The 13,156-nt window shown below is 46.0% G+C and overlaps 1 protein-coding gene across 2 annotated transcripts in view; it reads left to right on the forward strand.

Annotated features, from left to right (window-relative positions):
* The first annotated feature begins 568 nt into the window (after positions 1-568).
* The window catches only part of oprm1 (opioid receptor, mu 1), a 32,462-nt gene continuing 19,874 nt past the window's right edge, over positions 569-13,156 (forward strand). For both annotated transcript variants that reach the window (XM_037124567.1, XM_037124568.1), the window contains exon 1: positions 569-1,048. In XM_037124567.1, coding sequence (XP_036980462.1) covers positions 786-1,048 — 263 coding nt within the window. In that variant the 5' untranslated portion in view covers positions 569-785. The remainder of the gene's footprint in view (positions 1,049-13,156) is intronic.

Below are 13,156 nucleotides of genomic sequence, written 5' to 3' on the forward strand. Positions count from 1 at the left end.
AGTCAAGGAGAGGAAAACGAAGGATCGTAAAAGAAGGAGAGAAGGAGAGGAGATAAGGAATGATGATAAAAAAGGAGAGAAGGCGAGGAGAAAATTAACATGGAAAAAATGAGCATAGGAGGAGAGGATGGATGGAAGGAAAAGAGCAAAGAATAAATAAAAGATAACTTTGAAAAAGGAGAGAAGGAAGGAAGCAAGCAAGGGGAGAGAAAAGGAAGGAAGGAAAGAGGGAAGGATGGATGGCTGGACAGAAGTATCAAGAAAGAAGAAGGAGTGAAGGAAAAGAGAGAAATAAAAGATTGATGGGGTGAGCAATGAGAAGAAGAGCAATGAGGGAAAGAAGGAAGGAAGGATGAGAACAAAGAATGTAAACAAAGAAGAAAGTAAAAAGAAGGAGGAAACAAACAAAGATGAGAGGGGAGGAAGGGAAGAAACCGGGGAGAAGTAAGGAGAAAATGGAGGTGAGCGGAAAAAAAAGTGAGCGGAAGGGAGGACTGGAAGTGTAGGAGAGAGGAAGGAAGGGAGCGAGGGAGGAAGGAAGGAGGGAGGGAAGGAAGGAAGGAAGAGAGGGAGCGAACTAATTCATTTTCACACCGTCGCTCCTGCTCCGCGCGAGCCTCGTCACAACACTCACTGAGTCCTCCGACACCGCGAGCCTTGACGTTACCGAGCACGCGACAGGCACACACCCGGCGGGGCGTCATCACAGGCGGGCAAAGCGAGTCGAGAGGAACCCGAGCGGGAGGCGAACGACGCGCGGAGCACCGACCCGCACATCGAGGACCATGGAGAGAGCAGGGAACAGCTCGGACTCGGCGTACGGGAGCCAGCTCTCCGCGCTCTACAACAGCAGCGCCAGCTTCTGCGGGAACTTCACCGACGGCGGCAACGCTACGAGCTTCGCCGAGGCGCGATGCGACGGGGACACCGGCAGCCCGGAGGACGACACCAACCCGGTCATCATCGCGATTGTCATCACCGCTCTGTACTCCATGGTGTGCGTGGTGGGGCTGGTTGGGAACGTGCTGGTCATGTACATCATAGTCAGGTAAGGTGTTTCTCACGCTTATCACCCCCCCCCCCCACACACACAAATATGTATATATAGGTTTTAACAGAGGTGAGACTCTTGCAACCTGTTGCTGTGTCACCCATGATGCACGTACAGGTGTGTGTGTGTGTGTGTGTGTGTGTGTGTGTGAGGCCGAGCTCAAGTGAATGTGCTGCTGTTCGTGCGTAAAAATGCCTCCAAGATCGCAAGCTGCTCCAGCGCGCAGAGAGCGAGCGGGAGCGAGGAGGGGACTGAGAGGAAAGAGCAGCCAAGAACCCTGAATTAACAGAGTCACAGCTACATGTGTACAGACACAGCTGACACCTGATCTGATGTGTGTGTGTGTGTGTGTGTGTGTGTGTGTGTGTGTGTGTGTGTGTGTGTGTTTCATCAGCATTGCTATGACTGAACTGAAAAAAATGCTGCACATCACTGGTGAGGGGGGTTAAATCGTGCAGCATGAATCCCTCACATGCTGCTGTTTAGGCTGAAGCGTGTTCTCTTCCCTTGCACTTGCCTGTGCTCGCTCGTTAAAAATTAAATGAGAGGCCTTAAATAGATTTTAAAAGAATCTCAGCTCAACTCCTACATGCATCCACATTTACGGTAGATCGTGGGTATCAAGCGATGACGATGAACCAACATGTCTCCGAGTGCTTCCCCCTCTTAAAATATAGGCCGAATCTGTTCGCACAGCCAACGTGCGACATCTCATTAAATTCAAACAAATGTCGCACTTTCAGGATCCCATCACAGGAAGAGATTTTATTCTCCTTAATCACCTGTCACGAGCCGTAAAGGGCGATACGACTTGAGGAGTCGTGCGTGAATGAAACAAATCTGAGGGCCACTGGCTCGGAGACTTCACAAACAAAGTTAACTTTTCCTGTTGCTGTGCAGAGCAGTGGCGGATTCAGGATGTTTGAGGTGCAGGGGTGGAAATAATCATAATAAATGTTGATTTTAGAAAAAACTCAGTCATTAAAAAGGAATTCATCCGAACATAAATACACCTTTGTGTCAATTTAACACATAATTGCTTCGAAAAATCGGCTATTTTGTCAATGACATCCGCCCACTGAGGTAAATTTCACTGTGAGGAGGAGGCCTCTAATTACACATCTGACATTTCTGTTGGCTAAATGCTCCCCGGCTGCCGCGTCACTCCAGATGATAAAAGTGAGCAGGTTGGCGGTGCAGATAGAGAGCGGGTGAGACAAGAGCTGGAACTTGAGTGGCGGGTTGAGGGGAGAGCGGCCGATGGTGTGAAGTGTGGACGGTCCAGCCTCGTTTCTCCACCTTTGTGATTAACCACGCGGCTGGTCTGATGGGGTCAGTGAGGGGAGGCGGAGTGGAGGCTCCTCTGTGCGTCATACAGGAGCTCAGACGGCTTAGAAATTGAAATGGCACTTCATCAATCAGATCAATCGGAGCGTTAAAATAAGAGGACACTTGTTTTTCTGTTCTTTTCATTACGTTTGTTCCGACCGTGATCCTGCTCACTTCCCCGCTGTTTCCAGGGCAGATGCAGCATGACGCGAATGCTCATTTGCCAGGCTGCTCACATCATCCCCCTTTCAGTCTGAGTCTCTTCCCCAAATAGTTCTGTTTTGCTGAAGAATGCCCGCTATGGCCGATGTTTTTATACACTAAATTATTTGTGACAGAACTGCCCCCCCTGGGATGGGATGACTACCAGATTATTTTAACCAAGTAGAAGAGTAAGTACAGTGAAACGATAGTCAGAGTGAACAGAGCTGTGTTGCATTTTTAAAAGGGCGAGGATATGATATGATACAGGGATTAAATTAAGTAACAGCTGTAACCGACGTGTATGAACAGCAGACCTGTGGGCTGTTTTCCGAGTTTGAATCACAATCAACAATAAACTCCTCGTCTGTAGACGGACGTTTGCCACAGCGATACAGTGCCGTTCTTCAACGCAGCCTCACTAGAATCAACCAGAGAAGAGACCTAAAACTCAGACAAAACCCAGGAAACGCAGTGGGTGACAATAAGCGCCACCTCCACAACCTGCGCCGAGTTCAATTCCTCTGCTCATTCTTTGTTAAAGCGTGATACAACAGGTCCAAAGGGCCTTTCTGACCCGCTGAGATCCTGAAAGACCTGCGGGCACTTTGAGCTGAATGAGCGCTCAGCGGTCAACTGGGACAACGATCGTTGTCATAAACAGCAAAAGAAAATGGCCTCACGCACCTCTCTGAAGGTAGAGGCTCCTCACCGGTTACTGCTGCTGCTGAGCCCGGCATGGCATGTTGGTCGTGGACGCAACCTGCTTATCTCAGCACAACACACAATGACATCATCCTCGACCGGGCGCGCCGTCACCTCGCCGGACACGCAGCTCTGCTCACCTGCTGCTAATTCTCTGCCTACAAATGCTGATTTATAACCTTCCTCACACCATTTATGAGCCTGGTTGCTTCAACCTGCGTGCAAATAACACAACTGCAGACTTTTTCTCAGCTGCAAATTGATGAGACCGGATTGGTTTATCAGAACCGGATTTCAGATTGGCGAATGCAGCGAAGTAAAGATAAGCTCACAAAATGTCAAGCAAGGAAAAAAAGTTTTGCACCCGTTTTCTGTGCTGAACAGAAAAATACAACTTTACAGCTTTTGCTGAATTGCCTCGTTAAACCGTCATAAAATGCACTTTCCTTCACCCTCAACATAGGAAAACAATACCCACAGAAACAGGTTTCCACTCTCATGTTTGGTCAAAATAACTCTTTAATCCTCAGAGTGAAATGAGAAAATAAAAAAATTTTGCCCCCTTCTGATGTCTGACTCTCTCTCGCTCCTCTGCCGCTTCATGCCTCTCATATTCCCACCTGTTATCCGGTCAGATCCGCTGTAAATCACCTCTGTACTGAATCCCCTGCCATCAAAGTGGCATCTGTCTGTATCAGAGGCTGTCAGTCTGAGCCCAGTAGAGCCCAGGTTGCTGTGCGGGCTAACTCCTGTCAGCTAATACCGTCGCTTCGCTTCACGGCTAAACTGAGCTACTTGCTAACGGCTACAGCAAAGAGTACACTGAGCAGTTATGCTACCCTCTCTAGTTTTGGAGCTACCTCCGCTCTTCCATAACAACAAAGTGGAAATAGAGAGGGGAGCACCTGGCAGGCGCAAGTTTAATCAACTTTTGACATTATTGTTATTTACCGGCATCATTTTACTGTCAGGATCAATGTCTGCTGCTGTCTGACTGGTACAGGAGCGTTTAAGATGTATGAGTTGGTATACACACTTGCATTATGTATTCCAAAGTAGTGTGTCTACAAAGCAGGCGATGAATGTAAAAGGGCATTACTTGAGCTTTAGCTCTTTCATCCTTGGCTGTTTCATGGGAGCAGATTCAGGACGACAGTCTGTCTACTCCCCACGGTAATTAAATGAGCATCAAGTGAGTGTGTTTGTGACCGGGAAAAGTTTTTGCGTGTTTCTTAAACTTTTTGAGCTCGACTAATGAGCCTTTAGGGGAATTGTGAGGAAGGTAGAAGTTGTGTCTTATTGCTCCGAGAACCACAATGCATCTGGGTCATTAACAACCATCAACCTCTTAGTCTTTCTGTCTATCTCTGCTTGTCTTTTGGTCTTTTTCTCGTTGAACAGCCATTTAGCTAATGACACACACTGGATATTTACTTGGAAACAAATGGAATCGTCGTCTTGAATTCTCTCTCCCCCCCACACCACACACTTCACAGTCATGGCCTTGAATGCAATTTTGCCAGATTAAATAGAGACGGCAGGGGATGAGAAATGTTCCCCCCCCGTGCCTGTCTGAGTAATGACAACCTTAAAGCCATAAAACATTTCTCCCTCACTCTTTATCTCCCCGTCTGTTTGCTCCACGCTTACATCCGCAAACTTGTTGCGAGCAAACAAACACCACCAGAGACTTGCACGCTCAATCGGAAAAAATCAATTGCGGTTGAACAGAAAGCGATGGGTTCCGCGAGGAATACGCCGCCAGTGCAGAGTGCTTCTTGTTACCATGGAGACACTGGGAGGCGTTTTGAGCATGGTGAAAGCAAAATGACTCCACCGCCTCCCTAAACCCCTGTCTCCATCCTCCACCCAGCCCAGACAGGCTGGCAGCTGCACCCGGTCCCACTCAGCCGAAGCGTTTCTGAAACTTTAGATGCTTTCTGAACGTCTGCACTTGCTGACCTGCGGCCACTAACCTGCTGGGACTTCTTGAGCTGAACAAACATGAACTTACATTTCTTTTACTTCTTGACCTAAGCCAACATTTCCTCCCACCCTGCTGTTCTAAACATGTGCCGTCCCTCCTGTTTATGCAAGCGTGAGCCCAGTCACATGAAATATGATGTTTTGATGAGAACCATGACAATGTGCTTCAGAAGACTGATGTGTACAGAACCTCAGTAATGTTTCTCTCTAATGGCTTTTTCAAGCTCCCGCTGCCTGGCATGAAAAAATAGTTTCAACCAACATGCAGGTTTTCTCTTGTCAAGGTTAATGCGCTGCAGCAAAGACTTTCACACCATCAGTTTCAGGGCCTGTAAGTGATCCACAATGACAAGAGTCCTTTTGAATTTAAAAGTTAGAGAGGGTATTGTTCGCTCTAATTGATGGTCGACACGTCCTAAAGCCATAAAAGCTAAGTTCTGTGGAGTGAGATGGATGAGAGGACTATTCTGTACTTTTGAATGGATGAATGGAATCATGCTTTTAGGTGAGAGTGTCCTCTTAACAGATAGGTGTTATTTTGTATGGAGAGCTTGCAAAAACTAGGTTATGTGCATTGGGAATGAAATGCTGTAGAAGCATTCAACCAGACTGACAGCTGTAATGGCAAAAAAAAAAGACAAAGTGAACAACACTGAACAAGATGTATGTATGTATGTATGTATGTATGTATGTATGTATGTATGTATGTATGTATGTATGTATGCATTCTCTGTTCCGCCTGCAAGAAGCTGGAATAAACTGGTGTGTTGCTCTGGCAAAGCTGATCTCGAAACCACGAAGATCACAGACAATTAAATATAAATCTATCCAAGGCATGGGAAGATATGAAAGTTTGATGTCACAGTTACCACTGACAAAAACAGCTGCAGCTCACAATATTATTCCGATAATCATCAGAATTACGACTAACTACTGTGAGCTATGAATTTAAGACTGATATAAGGTTGTTTTACCCTCACATCCTTGTATTTATCTATTTTAGGGTACCCTGAGAAAATGTTGGCAGGTATTCTTCTGTGACATAAGGTTGTTATGAATTCATTGAAGCACAGGCAGACACAAGTGCCTTTCTTGTAACTATGTTATTTGAAGGCTCCTCATGAAATCCACCAGGAAACACACATTATGCAGCCCATGAAGGCTTAACATAAACAATAGCAGGCTCAGAATTTGGAATAAGGTTTTCACTAAAGTGAAATGCAGACAAAACAAAACACCTTGTTGGCTGCTGGGTTCAAAACACGAGGGAGCTGCAGGGAGCTCGGCTCCCCACGAAGCCTTAAATTAGACAGACACAGCTTGGTACCACTCTTTCTCTCTGTATTATCCTCTGTATTTAGGTTCTTGAAGCAAATGATGACAGTAGAGCACTTGTCATCGGGAATATTTATTTGCACAAATCAAATTCTGATCATCTCTCCCTAATAAACGCATTTTTTTCTGTTTCTTTGCTATGAACAATATTATCCTGACGACGATCAGCATTTCCTTAAAACTCTTAAGATGCTACCAGAACACTTTAGCTTACCTAACAAAAGATTTATAGTGCATCATATATAGGACACACAAACTATTTGGCGAACAGAGCCGGGTGGTGGTTATACCCGGGTGTCGCACCTCATCTCGCACTTCATCTTTATAGTTTGGAAACCATAGTGTTTCCTCACATCTGTCTTGGTGGGGATGAAAGGCAAACACCACTCCTCAGCTGAGGTGACAGACGTCAGCGTGTCTGTACAGATGTTCCCTCCCCTTGTCAGTAAATCGTAGGACTGTATGTTAGCTGCTCACTAATGTGAGGATGTCCACAATGATCCTGATTCATAATTGATGTGATAATGGAAATTCACCACGATCAACTTGTCCCAAGCATTTTTATTGTGATTGGCAATATGATACTATAATATCCTCCTCTGAACGCAGGAAAACATCCATTTAGGTCTAAACTGCACAACATATTTATGTTTTATTCTTGCTGGTCCATCTAAAGGCTGCAGTCGTTATTACAGCTGTAGAGGAGGTCAAGGCTAATATCTTTTAACTTACCAGCATAGTGAAGTAGCGCCACATATATGGCATTACATAAGTGGCCTAGATAACATCAGGTACAGCTGGTATGTTACAGAAGTTACAGAAATAATGTAGTGATTCAAGGCCAAATCAAGTATTTTTCTCGCCTAACCCCAACCAAGTAGTTACGTTGCCGGATCTTAACCTTAGTCTTGGTAAAACTTAAACCTAAACTGTGACGTACGGCAAAGGCCATGTTGTTTTGGGAATAGTGTGTCGTTTTGGAGACACGTAGGCAATCTTTCCGTTCCATCGTTAAGTATTTTCAACACGTCTGGTGTCTGAATTATATAGTTTTCATCTTTGTTAATGTAGCCATCACAGAAGAAGAAAAAGGACTGATTACAGCAAAGAAAAATGTGACCCAGTCCTTTTAAACAGCCGTTCCTCACGCAAAACATAAAACTCAGGTTTCTCGGAGGTGCTGCATGCAATTGACTGGAATCGTTACACAGATTCTAATGATCAGCTATAATTACCAGGTGGTGGGTTGTGTGGGATGAAAGAGAATGGCTTCCCCCTCATTAACACAAATTAGACATTGGGTGTGCTTGTTATTTTTCACCAAAGGAAGCCCCCTGAATCACCGGCTCTATTTTAAATCCTCTCTTCGGTGACAGACCCCGATCGCTGGGAAAGTGTCGACACCTTTTCACATGTTCTCATGCACGCCCTCGTGCTTTGACGGCTGTGAGGTCACGCTAATGTGGCTACTAAAGCACGAAGTGGCCGAGACACCGTGTGAATGCAGCGAATTGGACTTTGTTTCAGATTCGCACAGAAGAGCTGTAAAGGCAGATCAACTGAACTGACAGCAGCCGTCCAGAGTTCCCCCGGTGTGCGTTTGCGCGTAGACCTCGGCATGTCCTTCTCCTACCTCACCTCCTCACAACCCGTAAACACTCGAGGCCTGGTTCTCTGACCTTTCTGTAACAGCTGTGCAGCGTTAAACATGCAGCCTTTGTGCACTATGGCCTCGATTGCCATTTAACCAATGACGAGCAGACACCTCAATTGCTGCCGCTTGCCTGCGGATTTTATGCTGCAATTATTATGTTTGCTTTGGAGCACTGGCAAACTCACCTGGCATGAAATGAGTCACAAAAGAACGTTCCCGGGGCCCAACCTCCACCCCGGCAACAATAAAACTATCAGTCGGTAATGGCGATTGATTGCGTTTACCAAAAATGATTAATATTGTCAGTGTGAAAGAGTTTAGCGGCTCGGTGTGAGACCCAGAGAGACGCTGCTCTCGCTAACTTGTGTGTCTGCACACAACAGGGTGGTACAGACTCTAATTTCTTGTTAGGGAGACAATTACGACTTGAGACTGCAGAGAGGTAATTAGGCTGCCCTTCCTCTGTTTGTGTGTGTGTGTGTGTGTGTGTGTGTGTGTGTGTGTGTGCCTTTGAGTAATGAGCTCCATAACATCAGTGGACACTGCTGGAGAATCAGAGCGCCGTCAATCAGGATTCAACAGGAGGTTTTCTGTTGAGCTCCGCAGAAGGAGGAGACAAAAAGACGAAGGCAGAAATACGAAGATCACTGATTTACAGCACGTTATAAATCCCTCGTGGCACAGTGTTAGTTTGACAATGACAGCAGCATACACAGCGTTTGGAAGAGGGTCTTGCCGACGTGAAATACAGACAAACAAAACAAAACGACTTGCTGGCTGCGGGAGGTTCAGGGAGCTCGGCTTCCCACAAAGCCTTGGAAATTAGAGAGAGAATTAATGTTTGGTGCCACTGTTCTTTTCTGTATAAATGCATGTTTTCCTCTTTTTAGGTCCATGAAACAAATATTAAGTGTACAGTAAAGGCTCATCCACACCGATAGGCAATAGTAAAACCGCTGACAGGTGAAATGAACAGGAGTGAATCTGGCGAGGCTGCATGCCACACGCGTTATGTAACTGATAATAAAATAGCACCTTTCACATCCCGGTGTGCGCTGGAATATAAATGTTTTGATCTAAGGGGACATTAAGAGCTTTGACTGTCTTGTTGCAATGCGAAGTTCTGCTGGGAAATGTCGGGTTCCTGGCATTCATGTCGAGACCAACTGACACACGTTACCCAACCAAACATTGTCGCAGACCAAGTACATGCCAGTTCTCCCCCAGTGGCAGTGACTAAAATCCTAATGTGATTAAGCATATGTGTGATGTGCTGTAACAATTCTGATGGGTGGAGGAATATACAGTTCCTGTCTAAGCTGTAGCTGTGATACATCCCCGTGATGCATTTTTTAATTGACGCTCCTACTGACCTTGCATGCATCTTTCAATCATTTTTGTTAAGCCTAATTTATGAATGTGGAACTTAAATCTCAAAACTTGGGAAAAACATTCTTACAAGGGAGCATTTGCGTTACTTCAACTTGTGAGCCCCACACTTTTGAGGCTGGGTTGAATCAGACAGTGACTAATGCCCCCCCCCCGTTCGACTAACACGAAAAGCGAAGTACGTAACAATGACCGTAAGTTTATGTAAAGTACAGCGATTGACTTCCCTCCGCTGTCGCGGCGTCGTAAATGCGATGGCCCGAGACCGATGATTAACTAAAGAGGAGGGAACGAAACAGACAGATATTGTCTCCTCCTCGGCGTGATGATTGATGGGAGCTCTCGGCTCTTTTGTCAATCCGTCAATTACAACGTGACTCACTCACTCACCCTGGTTCTGGTCTTTATACTTCATGACAGGTACTGTTAAACACGTCTTCCTTCATCACGGCTGGCATTTCGCAGCACCAGAGGGTATGTCAGATTTGGTGTCAAAATAAATTTGATGATTCTGTCATCTCCTCGTGGCTGTATGAAGCCCTCCATACGTTTCTCTCCTCACAAAAAGCAATTTTACACAAGGCTGGTTTATCGTTACAAAGCGCCAAGGATGAGCAAACAAACCAAACAGAAGAGGTGAACTTTAAACCTCATCTGAAGCAAAAACAAACGTTCGCTGCAGTTTGCTCTGAAATCTCTTCAGTGCTGTGTACAGCAGTTGGATGTGGATGTAAGACCAGGGGCCAAGGGCACCGAGAGACCCTCTGTAGGAGATCTTCAGCACATTAACTATGGTGTTCCTAAGCAACAAGCTGATCAACTGTTCCTGAGGTCTCTGCTCCCATCACCAGCGTCACCAAGCATCTGGCTTGATCCTAAATTGGTTCCCTGTTTTTTTTCTTTTGCCATATTTCCGGAGATGGAAGACCATGAAAGGAGTGACTCACGGTGAAGTGGGCAGCGTTTGTCAAACCCAGGAGCGGGAACACAATGGAGCAGCTGCTGAACACATGTGGCGGGCACAATTCATGTCTTTGTAATCCAGATCACCCCGTTTACAAGCTGTTTCCAAACTGTATTCGAGCGTCTCTAAACTCGGCCAAGTCTGGATCATTCTTGTTTTTTGTTTTATTGCAAGATGAAGAAATGTGGTCTAATTCCTACACACTGGCATCGTTACACAGCAGTGAAACATTTTGACCATAATTATGGTTAACTCGGCAGTATGTTTTGGATGTTTTCCGCCTGTTGAATAAAAATTACACACATTTCACATGACTGCTGCCACAATTCTAGCGGTGTACTGATGGATTTAGTCGTTGGTTTGGTTTCACTACAGTGTGAAAATCGACTTTCAGGGACAGTGTGTGAAAGAGGGAGAATATGCAGAGGCTGATGATTACCTTGAGTGTCAAAGATTGCTGTTACAGAATAAGAACTACCCGTGCGTGGTTTTTACCTTTAAAAAGACAGAGATATGATGAAGGCCGAGGTGTGGCTGCAAAGAAAAGAAGGAGAGGAATGTTTCCTCATGTGTCTGAAGGATGATTTGTGTCAGCCGTTTTCGTTGCCCTTCTCATTAGTCTGTTTGCATGTGGTGGGAGAGGGTTGTGTCGCTCCTTTAACAATGCCTGTGGATCAATCGGAACAGCTGCTGAGCTTCCACCTTGCTGGACTTCATCTTTGTGTGTCCAAGGCTATTGATCCCCGTGCGTCGATCCAAGTCAGGCTAATGGCGAGCGTTGCAGTATGTCACCTCTCAGTGTTGATTTATGCTCTTATTAAATGTTTCTGTCAGTGAGCACATGGTGGATCGACAAAGGACGCGGAGGAGGAGTCCCAGTCTTCGCCATGTTGGGCGTGAGAAAAAAGAAAAGGCAAGTTTTGCTCAGACAGCTTTAAAGACCCGACCTGACTGAACCTGGCCAGGCTGGACCACGGCATCGTCTACACTCTCTCTGACACTCTGAGAAAGACGGAGAAAAATAACCAAACCCAATCCTGGTACGAGCCTAGAGAGTTACAGGCAACAAAATAAATGGCTTGAACCAGAACTGAGCCGTTTTATGTAGCTCGTGAGGCAGAGCGGGTCCTCCAGCGTTCGGGAGGCCGGCTCCCTCCAGCTGCATGTCGAAGTGTCCTTGAGCAAGATACCGAACCCCAAATTGCTCCTGATGAGCGGTTGGCACCCTGCCATCAGTGTATGAATGTGTGTGTGGGTGAATGTGACAAGCGTTGTAAAATGCTTTGAGAGCTCAGCAGATTGGAAAAGCGCTCTGGAATTGCCAGAAAAAGTCCCACTAACCAAAACCTGACAGTTAAAAGTTGAACATGTGATGAAATACCTGCACATTTTAAAGCTCATCAGGGCCGACAGAAATGCTTTTGAAGCTTCTGTCACTGATATGTTAAATGATGTCCAACCCTGGAGGAAGGAGAGGTTGTGCCGGCTGCACCAAATAATTAATTTGTATGGGCATGCGATGAGTGTTACTTTTTTCCATGTCGCGCAATCTTTGTCACATATGAATACTCTTAGCCCTGTGAGAAATTGGCAGAGGGGAACAATGCATGGATGGATAGACGTACAGGATGTGTAAATTAGTTTGGTTTCATGGCCTGTTTTTTGTTTTCCTGAGTGATTATGTGCTCTGTTCAGAAACTGTAAATGAATAATGCTTTCTCTGCGATGGTAGTTCAAGTCTTGCACCTCTGCATCGTCCGTTGTTCTCCAGACACTGCGAATTTTAAATGTTTTTCATGAGCCTTTCACTGATTACGCCCAAACAAAGGGCTCTCTGCGACCTCCTCCCTACCAATATGGAATCAGCGACAGCTTATTTCCACATTCACAATGGCCCTACTGGTGCTGAAGCTCGTTCTCTCCCCCTCCCTCCCCCCCTCCCCTCCATCCACCTCCAACCTGCAAGAGTCACTGATGCAATAGCAGCAACAGCACAGTTCCCCCACTTGTTTCCAACCGTGTAGTGGCAGAAACACAGCAGCTGTCGGAGAAAGAGCGAGTGCCACGTTAGCTGAGTTTAATGATTCTGCACTGTTGTATTTCCTTGCAACACAGCGAGAAAAGAAAGAAGTCTGTATAAACTGACGGACGATTATCAGCTCATGGACAAGTATGCTCTGTTATTGATTGTAAAAGAGAAACACTCACAGAGAAATTGTGTCAGATTATCTAAATCTGATGCAGTGGGAATATTTTGTTACCGAGACGGTTCCTGCATGCTGAGAGATCGCAACTGTTGTACACGTGTTGGTTTAAAACCTCCGAGCCACTGACAGAAAACACATCTGCTCTGTGGAGGAATAATTGCAGGAGTGCAGGAAAATCCACCGGCTGGGGTTCTTGTTCACGTTTGACTGCGCGGGAGTCTGCTGGAGAGAACGAGAGCGTTAATGCATCACTTTGAGCCTCGACCCTCAGCTTCCACGGCGGCACATCTGTCACAGCGGTGTCCATCCGTCTCCGTCCGACAGCCTGGAAAAAA

Source organism: Acanthopagrus latus, chromosome 15, assembly GCF_904848185.1.
Source record: "Acanthopagrus latus isolate v.2019 chromosome 15, fAcaLat1.1, whole genome shotgun sequence".
NCBI lineage: Eukaryota > Metazoa > Chordata > Actinopteri > Spariformes > Sparidae > Acanthopagrus > Acanthopagrus latus.